The following is a 21,006-nucleotide window of genomic DNA, read 5'->3' on the forward strand; positions in this document are numbered from 1 at the left end:
GATTAATTTATTTTAGAGAGAAAGAGTGAGCGAGCATGAGCAAGCAAGAAGAGGGGCAGAGAAATACTTCAGCAGACTCCACACCGAGTGTGGAGCCCAACACAGGGCTCAATTTCATAACCCTGAGATTATGACCTGAGACAAAACCAAGAGTCACAAACCCAACTGACTGCACCATCCAGGTGTCCTGTCTCATCTGGATTTTTAAAAAGAAGCCATCTGGAGAGGAGGACAGCTTCAACACCATCCCGGAGACTATGCAGGTCTACCTGAATTCTCTTTCAAACCACACTTTCTAAGTCTTGATTAATTCCTTCTCTGAAGTGTATCTAAGAATTTAATGTGTTCCTAATAATTCAATAAGTATTTACTGAACAACATCTCGTCTGTGCTTAACATTCCAGGCACCATGGAGAAGAAAAAAAAAAAAAAGTCAAACACCATTTAGTCCTTCTGTTATTTCTTTGACAACCACTCTATTCTAGGAAATGTGGTTAAGTTCTTGGTATCTCAAGATAAAAAAGTCAAACACTGCGGCATGTGGCTGGCTCAGTTGGTAGAGCATGGAACTCTCGATCTCAGGGTTGTGAGCAAGTTCAAGCCCCACACTGGCAGTAGAGATTACTTAAAAATAAAATCTTAAAAAAAAAAAAAAAAAGAGGAGCGCCTGGGCGGCTCAGTGGGTTAAAGCCTCCGCCTGTGGCTCATGTCATGATCCCAGGGTCCTGGGATCGAGCCCCACATCGGGCTCTCTGCTCAGTGGGGAGCCTGCTTCCCCACCCCCCACCTGCCTCTCTGCCTACTTGTGATCTCTATCAAATAAATAAGTAAAATCCTAAAAAAAAAAAAAAAGAAACAAAGTCAAACACTAATTATTCATTCTGCTGTTTCTTGACAATCACTATATTCTAGGAGCAGTTTTTAAGTTCTTGGTATCTCAAGACAAAAGCAAAACCTCAGGCCTCAAGCCCAAGCAGTTTAACAATATGACACACTGCGGGACCAATGTTGTGACAGAGGTAAGCAAGTAACCCAAACTAGCAATACCAATGTGAGATGACATTTCTGTTGAGATGGCATTTATGCTGAGTTTCAAGATATAAGTAGAAGTTAGCCAAGTGAAAAGAGGGAAATAAAAAAACAGACATGTTTGCCTTGAAAAAAACTAGGCGATTTTTGCCCTATCTGGCTAGAATAAGACTATCCCAAATATAAGGCCCTCCCCAATTTTTCCAAATGATAACCGATGGATGGAAGAGAGGAATGGAGAAAGGGAAGCTTTGTGGACCTCCTGAATATATAAACTTTTAGAAATGTATTTACATAGATAAACACTTATATATAAATTAAGTAGTATATCTAATGCATTATTTTAGAATTAATGCCACTTGCTTTGATGAGCACCAGGCATTGTATGGAAGTCAACATCACTGTGGAAGTCAACATCACATCACTATAGAAGTCAACATCACTACGGAAGTCATCACCTCCAATGACTTCCGATCACCACACCCAAAACTAATAATTACATTGCATGATAACTAACTGGAATTTAAATAACAACTGTTTAAAAAATTTGAATTAATGCATTTTCTACTTTTACATTTCATAAAACCACATTATTCAAACTCTTCGCATACATCTTTGACATCAATGCCTTTTTCATCAGTAAAGCTACTTTGAAAAAAAAGTAAAGCTTTTTGAGTGAATATTCTAGAAAACATCATCTATAGTTCTTATTAAGATTTCTGAGACACAATAGCACTCTTCTGGATCCATGTTGTCACTGGAAATTTTATCCCCCGCCACTGGAATCTAGTTGCATAACATTGAGCTAGGCTTTTTTCCCCCCATTCATTCATTATATTGGTATTTATTTATGGTTCCCATAACGTGAACACTTGCTGTGTGTTTTTTAAGAGATGTGAATGATTTTTTTATGTTTTTAATGTGATTAAGACTTATACACAATACATTCAATGCTTCAAATTAGGATGTTTATATTCTCACAAACAATATAACTAAAACTTTCTTAGGTTTTTTGTTTAACCAGTTATGTGGGTTGCCATCAGCTGAACTAGCAGATGGTGACACTAATCCATCCATCCTTTTTCATGAACTGAATAATTTCACTGGGGGCCTAATAACAAGAAAAACTTTATAAAAAGTCAAATACAAATAGAACCCCCTCTTTTCTGAAGGCTAGTTTCTGAGTGGAAAAAAAACTTACCTTGCATGTACCATATGTGGTAGGTCATAAGAAAGAGTTATGCTGAAGGCCCCAAAGAAGCAACCATAACAGAGTAACTAGTAATATCCAGTAGAGGATCTCAGCAGATGAAAAGTTAGTAAGAGTTAGAGTGGTTTAAAAAAAAAATCACACTTTAACAAGTATGATTTAAATTTACCCTTGAAGGATGTTCTAGAATAGACAAAGAGAAAGAAGAGAAGAATTCTAGGTAGAAAGCGAATGCAAACAAAGACTGAAAGTTGAAATAAGTTGAAACTGGAATAGATGGTTGAGGGGTTGACCCATTAGGATAGGTAGGTTCAAAGGGAAAGTTGACATAGGAGAGAAGTTTAGATAGATCACTGAGAGTTGGAAGGCTAGGATGCGGAGTTTGAACTTTGTTAAGTCTATGTATAAGTCTCAGGGAATGGGACTACATATAGTGAGCAAAGAGAGACTCTATTCTCATGTCCTGAAGTTTCTAGCTGACCTCATCCCACAACACAGATAGCATCAGACTGAAAACTTCCATCCAAAGAGCAGGAGAGGGGAGGTGCCATTGTTCAGAACAAATGCCTGGCTAGTTAGAGGGCTCTAAAAGCAGCTGTGTTTATTACTGACATCTGAGTTGGGTAACAGTCAAGGGGCACTCCTTTCAGCATTCAAATTCAGAATCTTGGAGGGCTGTCTAGGGAATATGACTAGAATGGAAACCCTAGGTCATAAAATATGGGCATCCTTCAATTCTACTAACTTTTGGTAAACAGCTCTCTGAATACCAGTTCTACTTAGAATATCACTTCCATACACAGGGTGTGAAGATATCTTCCAGCACTCTACACCCACATCTGCACTTGGGATTTTCAGACTTTTTATTTTCTGATGGTTATAAAATGCTAACTTGTTTTGATATTTATATCATTGACTACTAGCAAGAAAGGCATGTATATGAGGCATCTGGGCTTCCTTTTTTGTGAATTGCTTATTCTTGGGTTTCCCCCTTATTTTTCTAAAAGTGTGTTTACCTTTTTTTTTTTAAAGATTTTATTTATTTATTTGATAGGCAGAGATCACAAGTAGGCAGAGAGGCAGGCAGATAGAGAGGTGGAAGCAGGCTCCCTGCTGAGCAGAGAGCCCGATGCGGGGCTCGATCCTAGGACCCTGGGATCATGACCTGAGCCACAGGCAGAGGCTTTAACCCACTGAGCCACCTAGGTGCCCCAAAAAAGTGTGTTTACCTTTTTACCAAATAAGAAAAAGGTAAACATTTTTCTTATTTGGTAGGAATTCTTTAAATATTAATACTAAATAATACTAGCATTTATTGTGCTAAATTCCCACAATTCTACAAAGTGTATACTACTCTTATCCTCAATTTACAATTGAGGAAATTATATCACAGAGAAGTAACTTGCCCCAAGGTACACTGCTGGTAAATAATAGAGAAGGAATTCAAACTCTGCCTATCTGGCTCCATGCTCTCTCTCTCTTTTTTTTAAATTAATTAATTAACTTAAGATTTTATTTATTTATTTTACAGACAGATAGCACAAGTAGGCAGAGCAGCAGGCAGAGGGAGAGGGAGAAGCAGGCTCTCCACTGAGCAGAGAGCCCGATGCGGGGCTCGATCCCAGCACCCTGGGATCATGACCTGAGCCGAAGGCAGCCACTCAACTGACTGAGCCACCTCAGGTGCCCTCTTTAAAAAAAAAAAAAAAAAAGATTTATTGATTTATTTGTCAGAGAGAGAACACAAGCATGGGGAATGACAGGAAAAGGGAGAAGCAGGCTCCCCACTGAGCAAGGATCCTGATACGGGACTCAATCCCAGGACCTTGGGATCACGACCTGAGCTGAAGGCAGACACTTAACCAACTGAGTCACTCAGGTATCACTGGCTCCACATTCTTAACTGCCTTACTTATACTACAGTTCACAGATTCTGAATATTAATCCTTTTCCAGAATATGCATAATATAGCTAATTACTACTATTTTTCTTTCCATTTGAAATGGAAAATTTCAAATACATGCAAAAAGAAACCAAATACTATAATGAACTCCTAGGTACCCATCATCCAGTTTCAAACGGTTCAACTCATAGCTAATCTTGTTTCATCTGCACTCCACCCACTTCACCCTCCCCTGTTATTATGAAGCAAACCCACACACATGGCATTTCTTCCATAAACACTTTAGAAAGCATCTTTGAAACATGAGGACTGGTTTTTTTGTGTGGTTTTTTTTGTTTGTTTTTTTGGTGGTTTTTTTTTTTTACTATTTTAAGTACTCTCTACACCCAATATGGGGCTCAAACTTAGAACCCCCGAGACCAAGAGCTGCATCCTCTACTAACTGAGCAAGACAGGCACCCCAATAAGCAAGGCTTTTTTTTTTTTAAATTTAAATTTTTAAGTAATCTCTATACCTAACATGAGACTTAAACTTACAACCCTGAGATGAGGAGTCACATGCTCTACTGACCAAGACAGCCAGGCATCCCTAAATCATGAGGACTCTTTTTAACATAACCATATCACTATGTTATACCCAAAAATTTATGATGATTCTTCAGTAGTAATTTTTTGAAAAACAAAAGAGTCCTTTCTTAAAGCTCTAGCTTTGACTTTAACTGCTACATCCATCTAATAGGATCATCTGGTTAATTTTGCTTTCTTCTTGCAATACAAAGCCAATATTAGTAAAACAACTCCCTATAATTAAAGAGGAGAAATGGGGAAGGGATGCTTGTAAACTGAAAAGCCTGAGCTCAGAAAATAATATACCAACCAATTTCCTTCTCATCACTTCTAGCCCCCAATGTTATCTTACTATTCACTGTAAGGACTCTAAGGTTTCATGGTGAGGACACTGGTACACAGCCAGATTCTTCATTCGACAGAACCCGCCTACGGTGTGGACAGGAGACTGGCATGGGAGCCAAGCCAGGGAGGGGGAAGGGGTTTTCAGTAATTTTCCTTGTTCCAGTAAGCCAGGTATCATGGATATTGATGGCAGCTGGGGGGAGGAAGTCCTCCTGAGAGAAGGTCTGCGCCTGATACTCCCACCCAGCTCCAAATCCTAGTCCACTTATTCTGAAAACCATTTTTGTTAGCTGGTCCCTGTCATCCTATTTCTGCGTTAACTCTTTCCTGACAAGGGATGTATCAACTATCACAGGTGAACAGCAAAGTGGACCTTTGTTTTCTCCTATCTAAACCCCACACTCTGCAAGAATCAGTTTCCATTTCTCGCTATCCTGAAAAGAAACAAAACCCACTGGGAAGTTTATCTAGCCACAGCCTAGTCCCATGCCCATCAATACGACGTGGGCGGATCAACACGAGAGACGACACAGCCTGAGTTATGCCAACGAAAGACAGCACTCTGGAACTTGAATTGCTTCCCGAGGAGGGTTACTACTGACATATTAAAAGCAAAACAAGCACCAAAAAGCAAACCAAAAAATCAACTCTGTGGAGGTGCCAGCTGTCTCCTCTTAGGAAAGAGCTGGAGTGTGAACAGCAGCTGCTCTTCTGACCCCCGTGTCTTCCCAGGGCTCTCACACTCCACAGAGGGACGGTCACTCCTGTCAGATGCTCTCGCCTGGAGTCTCAACCCACATTTTACAGGAGGCCTGCGGGGTCAGAGCACACCACCTCTGTCTCCTTGGCTGCCGCTGTCCTTGAGGCCTGGGAACAGCCTGCTGGTAAGGGAGCAGCTCCCTTAAGACAGTTCCTGTTGGAAGCAGTGAGGGTTTCTGGCCTCTTGGCCTAAAGGACCTTTATTCTGAAGGGACCTCACACTTATCTTGAGAGGTTACTTCCTATTTGTGATATAGGACAGTCAAAGTCTGTGGTCCCTGCTTCACATGATGGACATGGAGCCTCAAAAATGTATCAGCCTTCTGAGCTGACAGTCACTGAGGTTTTCAGCCTGGGCTCTTTTTTTTAAAAAATATATTTAATATATTATATTATTAATTATATATTATATTAACTATATATAATAATATATTAATTATATTAATATAATTTAATATATTTTATTTGACAGAGAGAAATCACAACTAGGTAGAGAGGCAGGCAGAGAGAGAGGAGGAAGCAGGCTCCCCGCGGAGCAGAGAGCCCAATGTGGGGCTCGATCCCAGGACCCTGGGATCATGACCAGAGCCGAAGGCAGAGGCTTTAACCCACTGAGCCACCCAGGCACCCCTCAGCCTGGGCTCTTACTGGTCTGGCTGTGTCTGTTCTGAAAGGGTAGAAGGAATCGGATGACCAGAAAATACCACACACCAATTTGACTCATATTGAACAGCCAAAGAATCACGCTGATGTCAATACTGTTAAACCACAGATCATGGTCCAAAGGGTTTCTCCCACTAGTCTTCTCCCTGAGACTACACAGGGCCGTTCAGATACTTCCCTTCTCAGTGTGGGGATCCCAGACTAAAGTGCCGTGGTCACCTATGGTCCATTATCTAGAACTGATTTCCATTAGGAGTTCCTTAAAAATTGACACTCCAAACTTTCTGACAATCTCACACTCAATTATAAGCATGTTTCCTAAAACATTACGGTGCCTCCAAACTTCTACTTTAATGCCAATGGTCTCAAAAGAACAATCAGTTCAGCAAAGGTGCTCTGCATCCATTCCAAAGACGAGAGCTCAAATACTCGCACACTCCACCCCAGCAGCCTCCACCTTTTTCCTCTCCAACTTCTCTCTCCCTTCCTCCCCCAACAACACACATTCTCTACCTATGGAGGCCTCTTGCCCAGCCATATATAATAATTATTTTCAAGGGCCACCTTTCCCTCTACCTGTTGGGAGTTTCTAAACTCTGTGATAACAAAGGGCGCTGACACGAGCCTATCTGTGGAGCAAATTCATCCCCCAAGAGGGCATTTTAAGCACTGATCAAGCACAAGAGACTGTGTCTGCTCAGCCTCATGCTGTCAGGTGGTAAGCGGGGCACCGTACACAGGCTACATCCCCGCTCTGCAGGCACCAGGACAGCTGGCCACAGGTAGCTGGGAAAATGCTCTACTTCATCTCCCACCTTTTGCTGCTCTCGTTTCCTAAAGTGTTTATTTCTTCGGCTGCAGAAGCTGACATGCCAACAAAAGTTCTTCAATCAACAAATTATAACTTCAGTCACCCATACAATTACACACTTACATGGCAGACCCTGGGCTGGGTCCTCTCCCCCTGCCTCAGCCTCCAGATCTCTTAAATGCCTACCTGCTCCTTGACACTAAAAGCATTCACAGCACACTCCACCAACACCACAGCCACCTACACCTCAATATATACCTCACAAACAAAAGCTTGTTAAAGCCATAAACAAGTCCAATCAGAACACAAACTTTTTCAGCCTTGAACCTTCAAACTACCCTAACCCCCCTCTCTGGATTACTCTTCAGGTAATTCTGTGTGCCTCTCCTCTAATGTTGGAGGAGTTAGGAACCAAAGGAGGATCAGCCCTCTCCACCTGTGCGAATATTGGATGGGTGTTGTCATCAGCAGTGTCCCCGCAGGAGCACGATTACATCAGCTCGTAAGAACATCACTCTCCAGGGAAGAACAATCCGGCCGGTGAGAACTGCCTCACCCCGAACCCTTCAGCACTCTCCATGCCTTCCACACTTGCTTAGATGCAGCCAGGCCTCCCTCATCCTTTCCACTACATCACAACTTCCTGCACCAGGGAAGCTGATAAACAGACCTGCCTGAGAAAGTTAAGTGCCGTTGAAAGATAACCCTGCCAGATAGCTCAAGCAATTATGCTGTGTGGTTACTCTGAATCAGGGATTCCCCAGAGACAACAAAAGACTTGGTTTCAAGCATCAAGGAGCAGACCTGAAATAGACTCCGTTTGCCAAACCCAGTCACTAACTCTTGGTACACGGCACAGGTAAGTTTGAGAAGAAGCACCAAGATCCTCACTGTTTAGCACACTCCACTTTAATAAGTTTGAGGGCCAGAAATCCAAACATAGCCCACCAACCTCCTCCAGACCCTACAATGGGGTGTGACTTGCCTCCAAAGAAAGGGTGCCATCCTCTTCCGAGAAGGATGTGGAGCTCTTTTCAGGTTCTGTTTCTCTAGGTCGGAGCCCACGTAAATGTGGCCCATCACTGCCATAGCCAGAGGAGGAGGGCAAAATGCTCACAGTCCTACCGCTGATGGATAAATCACTCTGAGAAGTAGGCAGTCTGGGACCCTGGGGGAGCACTCGACCCATGGCAGGGATTTCTGTGTGTCTGTGGCCTCTCGACTGGTCCAGGGGGGAAGAAGGGACAGAAGGTTCTGCAATCCAGGAACCTGTGTGAGGGGCACTGTGGAGAGCTGCGGTTCCTGCCCCTGCACACCAGCCCTCTGAAAGGTGGTCTGGAGTCCCTGAGATGGCGGGGTGGTCTGTCCTGGGGAAAGTGCTGCTCCGAAGTCCAAGCGGAGTCCCTCCTTTCCCCACTGCAGTCTCTCCTTGCAAAGGCAGCAGCACAGCCCGGCTGCTGCAGGATGCTGTCCTAGGAAATTCCACCAGTTGGCTCACTGACTTCTCACAGTTCCTTTCTGCTGGGTTGTCAAGCAGGTGAGCGATAACAGTCATCCCCTCTTCCAGGGAATCCCAGACCCCTCTGGCAACTGATGACTCATTCTTCAACAAAAGGTGAGCAGTCTGGATCTCCCCCTGGAATCTCTCCTTCACCTGCACGATCATGCCCTGATCGTCCACCCCTGAGTTGGGGGCTGAGTTCCAAGGCAGCGAAATGTCTGCAGGGGGATGTTCTACCCCTCCCGCTCCTTCTTCCTTTTGGAGACTCACTGTTAACTTCGGTTGGGTTTCGGTCTCTTCAATGACTCTGGTTGCTTCCAATGGTTCTTCCTCATGAGATACCTCTGGAGTAGGGGTTTTCTTCCCCCTCCACTTCCTTTTAAACCGAACCCTTTTCTTAGGAGATAGGGGAGCCTTCTCAGGAATAGCTAGTGAATCTTTCGGCTCCTTAACACAGCCCAGTGAATTTCCCATCGCCTTCCTCTCCTAATCTCATCAAAAACGCAGCTAAGCCGGTCCTGGTATCCCAGAGAAATCCCAACGTTGGCTTCATCGGATTTGATGCACATTTAAGAACATGCACTATGCCGGCAATCCCTCCAATTCTTTCTCCCTCCCTCCCCGCCTCTCTGTCTCTCCCAGCCGCTGCCGATTCAGACAGCCATCTTACAGGCTCAGAGCTGCAACAAGACAAATTCAAAGCATCTCACTGCAGTTCAGAAATCACTTGACCTAAAAGCAGACAGAAACCGGATTGGCTGCAGCTTCCTCTCTCCAAATATGAGGTAATTGGAGCACTGCCCTCAGAAACACAAACAGAAAGCAAAAAGGAGCTAGAAACCAGGGGAGGGGAAAACCTACGGAGGGTGAGGAGGAGGGGGTGGAATGTAAGAGTAAAGGGAAAAGGGAGGGGAAACAAGAGAGGCCATGGAAGAAGGTAACGTGAAGAAAGGAGGAGGAGGAAGAGGGGAAAGCAAACCAGCCTGCTGCTACCAACCGGGCAGGGAAGGGCCAAGAAGAACCAGGGCTGGGGATGCTGCCATTATCACTGTCCCCAGCCTCTGAAAGGAAAGAGATTCCAATTGCTGTGCCAGGATGTCCAAAAGAAAACATCAAGCAATGTACATATCTGTTCAAATTTTTCAGGTCAGAAATAATAAAATTATTTTAAACAAAGTATGACCTGAAGAAAGACCTGAGCCTACTCCTCACAGTTAAGACACACAAGGCTTTAAAGATCTAGCCTCCTACAGCATTTATTTCCCTCCTCCCTGCCTTCCCCGAGAGAAAAGAGAGCACAGAGATCTGTTAATTCTGTTAGCCAATGACACAGAGGAGACACTCCAAAATCAGTTTGAAGTACTGTGTTAGGAAGCTCCATAAAAAAGGATACGGCTTCCGAATAAAACAGAGATGCCCCGCCTCTACTGAACAATAGTTGACACACCGTTTGCCAGTCCTGCTGATGCCGCCAGCTAACACTTCCTTCAGCATTTGTTACGTGCCAGGCACTGTGCTAAACTATGCACTGCCTCATTTCATTCTGTCAGTAACCATATGAGGTCAAAATCACATCCTACAGGTAAAGACAGAGGTTTCAGAAAGTTGATTAATTTGCTCAGGGCTACACAGCCAGTAAGTGGCAAAAGCCAGTATGTGAACTCCTATTTAAGACTTCTCATTTCAACCCCATGTTATAACTGCGGCAGAGATGAGTCTGTTCTCAATTAAGTAAAACAGGAAGATACCCAATGTTCTGAATTGTCAGCTAGACTCACATGGGCCCAGGGCTCAGACAGATAACACTGGCTATTTGGAGTAAAAGAGGAAGTTGATAAAATGAGGCCCAGATGGTTTTTACTCAAGTTGCAGTAGGGTAGGAAGTCTGAATTAAAGTTTTAAAAGTTGGATTCAAAAGTTACCCTGTTACATCAGTGGGATTCACCCACCCCAATTTTTAGTACACTGTCTGACAGAGGAGACAACATCATAACCCAAGGGGCTATGGATGGAGGGGGAAGAGGTTGTACGTGTTTCCTCCCTACTGCCACTGTTTATTCTATACCCAAAGCATCCAGACCACACGGCAGAAGGAAATGGCCTGCCTGGCTCTATGTGAGCCCTACCCAATCTCTCCTGGGGTCCTGAAAAATGCCCTCCAAATAAGGAAAGCAGTGAGACACTCTAAAGCAATAGCTCCTACATGACTGTTCCTGAGACCCTGCACCAGTCTGCCTCCACTGCAGTAGGTGTTTCTACCCAAGCCTTTCCTTGCAGCTGAGTGTGAAGTGGCAGCACCATCCCATGGTGATCATAAACGAATGCAAGAAACCAGACGAGGAGACCAGCACAGGAGAGAAACTCAATCAGACTACAGGATACCATTCAATCACCAAAAATCCCTGATATTACAGTATAATTCTCTAGGCAGGCATCAGGCCTTCATTCCTCCAACAAAGAGGACTGGAACCGTGGAACTTTCCAGATGCACAACCCAAGGCCCAAGCAAGAATAAAATTCATGAAATCCAAACAAACCAAATTCCTGAAACTGATCCGCTCTGGGGCAAGAAAGGCAGCTGTTTAGTCTGATGGCTGCTGACAGAGAGGCCTGACAGAGCCTAGCATATTTACTTCTAGGAGTCTTTTCTTTTTTAAACTTCTTGCATATATTGGAAAAATCGGGCCTTCATTTTCTTCTGCTCCAGAGGAGCCTCAGGAAGGAGCAGAGCTTTCAATAGAGTAGGCGTAGGTACAAATTCTCAGCTCTAGGAACTTCATAGCTAAGTACTAACTTGCTAGGTGGTTCTGTTTTCTTTCCTGTAAAATGTGGATACTACCACCTGTGTAAGAGGGTGAACGAGGGCTGGTGAAATAACCCCTATAAAGACATGCTGGGGGGTACCTGGGTGACTCAGTGGTTAAGCTCTGCTTTCAGCTCAGGTCATGATCCCAGAGTCCTGGGATCAAGCCCCACATGGCACTCCCTGCTAGTCGGGAAGCCTGGTTCTCCCTCTCCCTCGTCCACTCCCCCTGCTTGTGTTCCCTCTCTTGCTGTGTGTCTCTCTGTCAAATAAATAAATTAAAAAAAAAAAAAGACATGCTGGGCTCAGTGACCGGCCAATAGTAAATCCTTTTGCTTCTCAATTGTAACTTAAGCCACAAGATAGGAGACATTGTACTATCACCACCACTAGGGTCCTAATATCCTCTCTTTCTTGACTAGGCTCTAAGAAAAGTAGATATATTTTAAGGTCAAGTTGAAGTGCTTGTTTTTCTTTTTCTTTTCTTTTTTTTTTTTTAAGATTTCATTTTTAAGCAATCTCTACACCTAACGTGGGGCTCAAACTTACAACCCCAAGATCAAGAGTCATGCTCCACAGACTGAGCCAACCAGGGGCTCTGGGGGCTGGTTTTACTTCACAGGGGCTCTGCTTCCACTATTTCATTAAGTTAACCCTGATCACCCTGATAACCCTGATCACCAAGACCTCTCCCTGGACCTTCTTCTCATCTCGCCTGAGCTCTGAGCACAGGGCCTGCTGCCTTCTGGGAAAGCAGCCCACTAGGGGGGACTAGGGCACAGACATTCTGCAGGTCTTCTGCTTTGGCTTTGTCTAGTTAACTGTTTACTGCCCACAACTCTCCTATGGAGACAGCTGGAGTGAATGAGCTCATTCATTCATTCCACAAACATGAATGGTGCCTCATCTATATGACAAGTGCCATAAAGTACACAAAAATGTAAACCTCACATCTACCAACTAAAACCACTTTTCACCTTAACTCCCTGAACTTTTTTTTTTTTTTATATTTCAGAGTGCTAGACATATCCAGATATTTAATAAACATTTGAGAGTTGGAAAGCTAATTTTGTCACAGTCTGACTTTGAAGAACTTGTCTTTTAGAAAAACTATAAATCAGGTTTGGACAAAACCAAGAGACAAGAAATCCTATTATTAGGATCTGAAAATGTAATCCACGAATGTCCATTGGACAATGGCCATCACAATCTACTTATCTGGTGTACCTACCCCATAGCTTTGAGAAAATGAAATACATAAAATATCCATTTACTTAATAAGTATTTATTAAGTACATGTTCTAAGCCAGGCCAAGAAGAAGACAAAAGAGACAAAACCCATTGTTAAGCTGGCATCCTACTGCAGAGATCCAGACAACACATAAACACATGTTCAAACAGTAGTAGGTGTTATCCAACAAAACACTGTGCATAACATGCTGATTCTGAGAGTAATCTGGCAAAATAAGGAAGTGTATAACCCAGAAATTCCAGTCCAGGTATCTATCCAAAAAACCCACTTCTAAGCAAAACTAAACTAAACTAAAAAGCAAAAACAAACAACAACAACAAAAACTCACTTTCCTATTTGCATAAGGACACATGTAAACAGATGTTCATTGTAGCAATGAATGCCTTCTTCATACTGGTAACTAACAGACTACAATAACAGCTGTGCCACACAGCTGCCTGGGGATCCATTCACGGTATAGTCCACATAGATTAGTTAAAAGGAACAAATCAAGTCCTCTTTTATCAACACAATAAACCTCAAAAACAAAGTTTAGTTTAAAACAGAAAGTGTGTATAGAAGATAGGGTCTGTGTCAACTATAGAAACAGCACATACCATTTATGAATACCTCATCTGTCATAAAGGCACAGAAGCACATATGGGAGTGACCTACATCAACTTCGTGATAGCATTGACCTGGGGGGTCAAAGGGAGCAAGAAGGTTGTATCGGAAATGTTTCATTAGCACCAATAATAGAGATTATAATGACCATTTCACTGATCCCCTAACATTTGATAGCTCTACTCTGCATTTCTTTTTGGCTTTTTATAGCATGTGTCCTTGGCGAGAACAGCTAACAGATACTCAATAATAAAAGACTAGAAAACAGCAATAATACATAACTAGCAAGAGATACGTCATACTCTCTTAAGCAAGACAAGGATAGTGGAGGCTCTACGTAACTCTTTATCAGTCAACCAAAAGCTTTGCAAGCAGGGACCCCTTTCCTATGCTCTCAAACACTTAACTAATATAGACAAACACCTAGCCATCAAGAACAGCAAAGAGGGCGCCTGGGTGGCTCAGTCGTTAAGCGGCTGTCTTCGGCACAGCTTATGATACTGGGGTCCTGGGATCAAGCCCCACATGGGGTTCCTTGCTCAGCAGGAAGTCTGCTTCTCCTTCTCCCACTCCCCCTACTTGTGTTCCCTCTCTTGCTGTGTCTCTCTCTGTCAAATAAATAAACAAAATATTTTTTTAAAAAAAGAGTAAAGAAAAAGAATTTGTAGTCAGTTGCATATGAGAAGATACCCTGGCAGCAGAGCTGCCCACTATGGAAAGACAAAATAGTTATTTGGCCATGCTGAAATAGTGAATACAGAAAAGCAGGTAGTCAATATGTGTGCAAAAGACAGACACAACCAAAAGTATTTTATCTTCTAGTGAAACTGGTAACATGGCAGGGAACAGTGGGCTAAGCCAAAAGCTATGGAAATTATAAGGTCTGTTAATAATTTTTTTTTCTTTAAGATTTTTCATCTATCTATTTGACAGACAGAGATCACAAGTAGGCAGACAGGGGGTGCCTGGGTGGTTCAGTGGGTTAAGCCTCTGCCTTTCACTCAGGTCATGATCCCAGCGTCCTGGGATCGAGCCCTGCATTGGGCTCTCTGCTTGGCGGGGAGCCTGCTTCCTCCTCTCTCTCTCTCTATGCCTGCCTCTCTCCCTACTTGTGATCTCTATCTGTCAAATAAACAAACAAGTAGGCAGACAGGCAGGCAGAGAGAGAGGAAGGGAAGCAGGCTCCCCGCTGAGCAGAGAGCCTGATGCGGGGCTCGATCCCAGAACCCTGGGATCACGACCCGAGCCAAAGGCAGAGGCATTAACCCACTGAGCCACCCAGGCGCTCCAGGTCCGTTAATAATTTTAACAAGATGCTACCAATAACTGTTAATTACTGAGTACATACTGTGCTCCATCTCCCACCTCATACCTCCCTGATTCTTTAAATCTCCATCAAGTTATTTTATGGTGCATCTCTTCTCATTTCCCTGAATTATTCAGTTGAACTTGGGCTGAGTCTGCGTTTAGTTCACTTTGTATCTCCCATAGACTCTACCTAGGACCTTGTTCATCGTTGGTCCTTAGGAAATGTTTGTGGAATTCAATTAAAGGATACGTTTTCCTGTAAACTAAAACCATAAGAAAATACTACTTCACACCTACTGTGATGGTTATCATCAAAAGACAGACAATGACAAATCTTGACGAGCATATGGGGAAATAAGAGTCCTCACAGGTTGCTGATGGGGATGTAAAATGGTATAACCACTCTGGAAGATGGTTTGGCAGTTTCTTAAAAAGTTATGCATAAACTTAGCACATAACCCAGTAATTTCCTTCCAAGGTATATATCCAAGGGGGGAAAAAACACATACATCCACATGAAGACTGGTACTCAAATATTCATATCAACATTAGTCATAACAGCCAAAAAATGAAAACAACCCAAATGTCCATCAATGGCTGAATAAACAAAATATATGTTGTACCTACACCACAGAAAAGTACTCAGCAATAAAAAGGAATAAAATACTGACACATGTGACAATGGAGATGAACTTCAGAAATTTAAGGCAAAGGGGAAGAGGCCAAACACAAAAGGACACATATGCCATGAGCCCAATTATGTGAAATGTCCAGAACAGGCAAATCTATAGAGACCAAAAATAGACGAGTGGTTGCCTGAGGCTGGGGAGGAGATGGAGGATGGTGGTATAAGTGGGCAGGAAGGGTCTTACTGGTATGATAAAAATGTTCTAACATTGGATTATGGTGATGGTTATATAACTCATAAAAATCATTGAATTGTATAGTGGATATGGGTCAATTTTATGGTATGTAAATTATACCTCAATAAAGTCATTTAAAAAAAAGAAAGTATTTTCCTAAAGTAAACAAACAACAGAATGGCAACCAAACAAGTGTTTTAAAATGGTTAAGAAACTAAATGGAAGGAAAAGAGGATGGAGAGGACAGGTGTGGAAGCTAGGCTTCTCTGAATATACCTCATGTTCACTTTTAAAAAGTCCCTTTGTTGCAAAAAGAATGAATACTGTTACGCTGAAAAAATAAGTAAAATGGAAAAAAAAAAAGTCCCTTTGGAACAACACAGATGGTCTATATAATGTGAAATAAAACTGAAAGGGGAAAAAAGCAATCCCTAAAAATGCAGAAGCAAATAAAAACAAATGAACCTAATCGTGTATTGAATTAATGGTTTCACAAAAACAGATTATTTTTTTCAAATGACTTTAAAATAGAATTATTTGCACATCCTTAGAGGATATACCTAAAGGACAAAGAAAACTGCAAAGAAATCACACACTTCTCAGTAATCATACTGTTTATCATACTGTTAATCATACAGTGTTAATATCACTGAGATTGGGGCTTTGGTTCAAATACCTTACATTAACATACACATGTGACTGTACAACACCTACATGTATGTGTGTGTAGAAAAAGGAATTAAGTAATATGTTATTGTTGTTAGAATCAAGATTTTCAGCATGAGGGAAAGAGATATAAAATCAAGTAAGTTAAATAAAACTATAATTTTGAGGCGCCTGCTTGGCTCAGTTGGAAGAGAATGTGACTCTTGATCTTGGAGTCATGAGTTCAAGCCCCATATGAGATGTAAAGATTACTAAAAAACAAAAAAAGAAACTTAAAAAAAGAACTTCTGTAATTTAAGTCTGAATGAGATCTATCAGTATAAATTCATGATTTTTTAAAAGAGAAAAATACATTGGCTAGCTCCATCCACAGAAAACTGACCAACCCAGTAGCATTCAGATTGCGGTCAGAATGAAAGTTCCTTAGAGAAATAGCTGATCAAGCCTGGGACAAGAAATACACAAAGAGTCTGGAACATCTCATCACAAGAAATAAAAGACATTATCAAAAAGGACCAAGAGGGTGATGCCGAAGGACTCAGAGTCAACTTTAGGAGGCTCTCATTGGTCAAAGATGAAGTAATTAGAGTATTAGGAAGAATGATAGTTGTATTTTATTGCAAATCATTTAAGTCTGCTAAAAATCTGTAAGTCATAAGTGATACTAAGGGGGAAAAATGAAGAAGAAACAAACTTTGGAGAGTTTCTTTGGATCTCCCCTTTCCTATAGGAGATACCTCTCAGGGTAACTGATGAAGTGAAATTCTTCTTTACAGAAGTATTCCAGCTAAATAACGAAGATGGAATGAAAGATCTTGAGTAGCACCATTCTGTAACTTCTAATGAAATAGTGGAAGTCTGCTTGCAATAATGATCAGTAGTTAGGTGAACAGCTAACTACTATTCAGTGAACAGCTCACAGGGAATGGGTGGATCAGGCTAATAACAGCTGCACCCACACGTGCCTTCTGATCCGTAGCAATAAGCATACAACTCAACACCACTATCCTCGTCCTCCACACCACACAAAAAGGAACCTGAATGGGCCTGAGCCTCTAGAGCTAAACCACCAGTTTATAAGCAATACAACAGAGGAATGGAGGTTACTGTTTTAAAAGATATCCCAGGGGTGCCTAGGTGGCTCAGTGGGTTAAATAAAACCTCTGCCTTCGGCTCAGGTCATGGTCTCAGGGTCCTGGGATGGAGCCCCGCATTGGGCTCTCTGCTCGGCAGGGAGCCTGCTTCCTCTCTCTCTCTGCCTGTGTCTCTGCCTACTCGCGATCTCTCTCTGTCAAATAAATAAATAAAATCTTAAAAAAAAAAAGATATCCCAGAGATCCTATCAGCATCTTTATAAACCTTAAAGGACAAAAGACCTGATTTCCTCAATGAATCGCAAGGTTGCAGAAGGGGTGGGGAATTTAATGCAATACATAGACTTTGCTGGGATTCTGATTCAAAGAAACCAACTGTTTTTTTAATGAAGTAACTGGGGAAATTGGCACACTAATCAAATATTGACTATTTTAAGAAATTATTGACTCTTAGAGTGTTATAATAGTTTGCTTAAATTAAGAATCTTTATCTTGGGGCGCCTGGGTGGCTCAGCCTTTAAGCGTCTGCCTTTGGCTCAAGTCATGCATGGTCTCGGAGTCCTGGGATTGAGTCCCACATGGGGCTCCTTGACCAGCAGGAACCAGGGAAGCCTGGTTCTCCCTCTCCCTCTGCCTGCTTGTATTCCCTCTCTTGCTGTCTGTCAAATAAATAAATAAAATTTTAAAAATATGAATCTTTATCTTTCAAAGATACACACATAAATACAGGTGAAATACATGAAATTTGTGATTTCTTTCAAGATAACCTAATGGGGTCGAAGGATGCAGGTGAGATCATAGTGGCCATGAGTCAGGAATTATTGAGCTAGGTGATGGGTACATGGTAGTTCTTCACACTATTTTCTCTACTTTTATAAATATTTGAAAGTTTTTATAAGAAATTTTTAAAGAAAGAGAGGGTAAGCATTTTCCTGATGGAGAAAGGAAAGGAACAGTTCCATTACCCCCAACTCCTCTGTCCCAAGACAGGTATTGATTAACCAATTCAGTTTTTATTCCTTGGCCCATGAGTCTCCCTTTTAAAAAGAGACTGAGTTGCAGTCAGGGAAAACAGAGACATAGTGGATAGAGTCCTCTCACCTCACACCTATGAGACCAACACTGGGCACTCACAGTGAGGACAGGTTTGTGGCAAAAATACAAATGACCAAAATAGTTTCTTTAAAAACAAACAAAAAACAAAACAAACAAACAAACAAAGAAACAAACAAAAACTCCCGTGCTCCTAAAGCTTTCCAGGGGGTAACTCTAGTCCTCCATGAAAGCTCAACGGAGTTCTTGTTTCCACCCTAAGGCACCCTTGCCAAGTTCATGCTCCTAGTTATCCCTACACCAAAAGTATGCCTGAAGACACCCTGTGGTTGCACAAAAACACACAGTACTTCCATACTTTGCAGATTACCAGCACTGCCTCCAAACCCGAGGCCCAAGAAATAAGCACCAAACTCGGAATTTTCTCAGGTAATTGGGAATTCAGGGACACCTGCTGTTCTGCTTGTAACCAGCAGGTGGCTCCAGTGCCCCAACTAGGACCTCACAGCCACTCCGCAGCCCCTGGAGTCAGAGCCTTGAGTTATTTATAAATATTAGCCTTCTTTTCTTACCTGCTCAAGAAGTGCTCCTTCAAATCTATCAGCTTCATAAACAGCAACTGTGTATGGGGGTGCTGTCTGAGAAACAGCTTTGTGTGGCTGGGCTAAAATGATTCAAGACAGTCTTTTTATAAAAATAAGACTGGGGCGCCTGGGTGGCTCAGTGGGTTGGACTTCTGCCTTCGGCTTGGGTCCTGGTCTCAGGGTCCTGGGATGGAGCCCTGAGTCGGGCTCTCTGCTCAGCGGGGAGCCTGCGTCCCCCTCTCTCTCTGCCTGCCTCTCTGCCTACTCGTGATCACTCTCTCTCTCTGCCAAATAAAAAAATAAAATCTTAAAAAAAAATAAATAAGACTACTTTTCCAATAACAATCCAGACTTGAAAAGGATTTGCCCTCTTAGGAAGGGGACAGCCACAAGAAGGCCGTGTGATCATGTGAACACGACCACGACTGCTCGAGTCTGATGGAAGCGACACTTGTGCTTATTACAAGCACATATACAAACCCAGCTGCTAAGGTGCCTGCTATATGGACTGAATGTTTGTGTCCCCTCAAAATTCGAGTTGAAGTCCTAGCCCACAATGTGATATATTTGGCAGCGGGGGCCCTTGGGAGGTGATTAGGTTCAGATGACATTATGAGAGCAGAGCCCCATAACGGGATGAATGCCCTTAAAAAAGGATGCGGAGATGTGAGATCGCTTTCTCTGCACGCGTGCGCCAAGGGAAGATCACGTGAGGAGCTAACCGGGAATAGGGCCCCCACCAAGAACCTGATCAGGCTGCACCTTGATCTCAGACTTGCAGCCTCCACAGCCATGAGAAAAAAGTATTTGCTGGTTAAGCCACCTAATCAGAGGCTCACCTCACCCACTGTGCTTCACTTTCCGGCACTCTGAAGATACTGCGTTGTTTTACAAATTGAAAGTCTATGGCAACCGTGCGTCAGGCAAGTCTCTCTGTGCCATTTTTCCAACAGCAGTTGCTCACCTTGTGTCTGGGTCCCATTTTGGTAATTTTTCCAACAGTTCAAAATTTTTCATTACATCCATTATGGTGATATGTGATCAGTGATTATGACTCACTGAAAACTCAGGTAATAGCATTTTTTAGCAATAAAGTATTCTTTAAATTAAGGTTTGTGCACTTTTTTTTAGATATAATGCTATTGCACACTTATAAACTATAGTATAGTGTAAACATAACTTTTATACACACTGGGGAACCAGAAAATTCATCTGACTTGCTTTGGTGTGGTGGTCTGGAAGCAAACCAACAGTATCTCGAAGGTGCGCCTGTATTTCATTAGAGAAGCCCAAACTGACAAAGGCTGTGCTATAATTAACCAGGCTTGTTTTAAGATCATTAGAGATGAGGAAAAGTCTACATCAAAGCAGGATTATAAGCCTTCACTCCACCCTTCTAAAGCATCAAACCTTCCACACTCTGAGTCCCCAAGAGCCGGTTTTGACTCAGCAGAGGAGACTTCTAACAACCTGTCAACACTCAGACAAGTGAAAACTCCCATTTCAGCACGCAAATGAGCAGGAAGTTCTGGGTTTAGGCCACAACAGCTCTGTCCCCAGACCACTCCTGCTCTCACCCTTGTTCCTGGCACAGAGAAGGAAGGCTAGGTGCAAAGCTAGTCCAAGCCAAGCAACAGTGACCCCAAACTTCAAAGGCCCTACCTGGAAGTGTAAAATAATGGTCCAGATCAGGCCCAGAGTCAGCTTGGGGTTGCCATCCGTGATGTCATCGTTGCGAATATTCACTAGTTTCACCTGGGAAAGAAGAGAAGCTGATCTCAGAGCTCTGGGAATTTTTGTTGTGATTTCATTTTTATAGATATTCAGCATTATATATACTTAAAATGATTGTGTGTGTGTGTGTGCATGTGTGTACGCGCGCCTGCACACACAGTTCTGAGTGTCAACATCTGTATAGATGTGGGTAATTACCACACAATCAGGATAACAGAACAGTTCCGTTATCCCAAAAAGGTGACTACCCCTCTGTAG

At 42.6% G+C, this 21,006-nt stretch overlaps 1 protein-coding gene across 25 annotated transcripts in view; it reads right to left on the bottom strand.

The window, feature by feature from the left end:
• Nucleotides 1–21,006, bottom strand: part of MACF1 (microtubule actin crosslinking factor 1) — a 353,302-nt gene that overhangs the window by 172,917 nt on the left and 159,379 nt on the right. For 13 of the 25 annotated variants that reach the window (XM_045981928.1, XM_045981865.1, XM_045981904.1 and 10 more), the window contains exon 1: nt 8,273–9,277. In XM_045981928.1, coding sequence (XP_045837884.1) covers nt 8,273–9,262 — 990 coding nt within the window. In that variant the 5' untranslated portion in view covers nt 9,263–9,277. Of the gene's footprint in view, nt 1–8,272; nt 9,278–20,676; nt 20,770–21,006 lie in introns of those variants that run through there. The other 12 variants (XM_045981912.1, XM_045981910.1, XM_045981909.1 and 9 more) reach the window with 1 other exon arrangement.

This window comes from Meles meles, chromosome 1 (assembly GCF_922984935.1).
Source record: "Meles meles chromosome 1, mMelMel3.1 paternal haplotype, whole genome shotgun sequence".
In the NCBI taxonomy this organism is placed as follows: Eukaryota; Metazoa; Chordata; class Mammalia; order Carnivora; family Mustelidae; genus Meles; species Meles meles.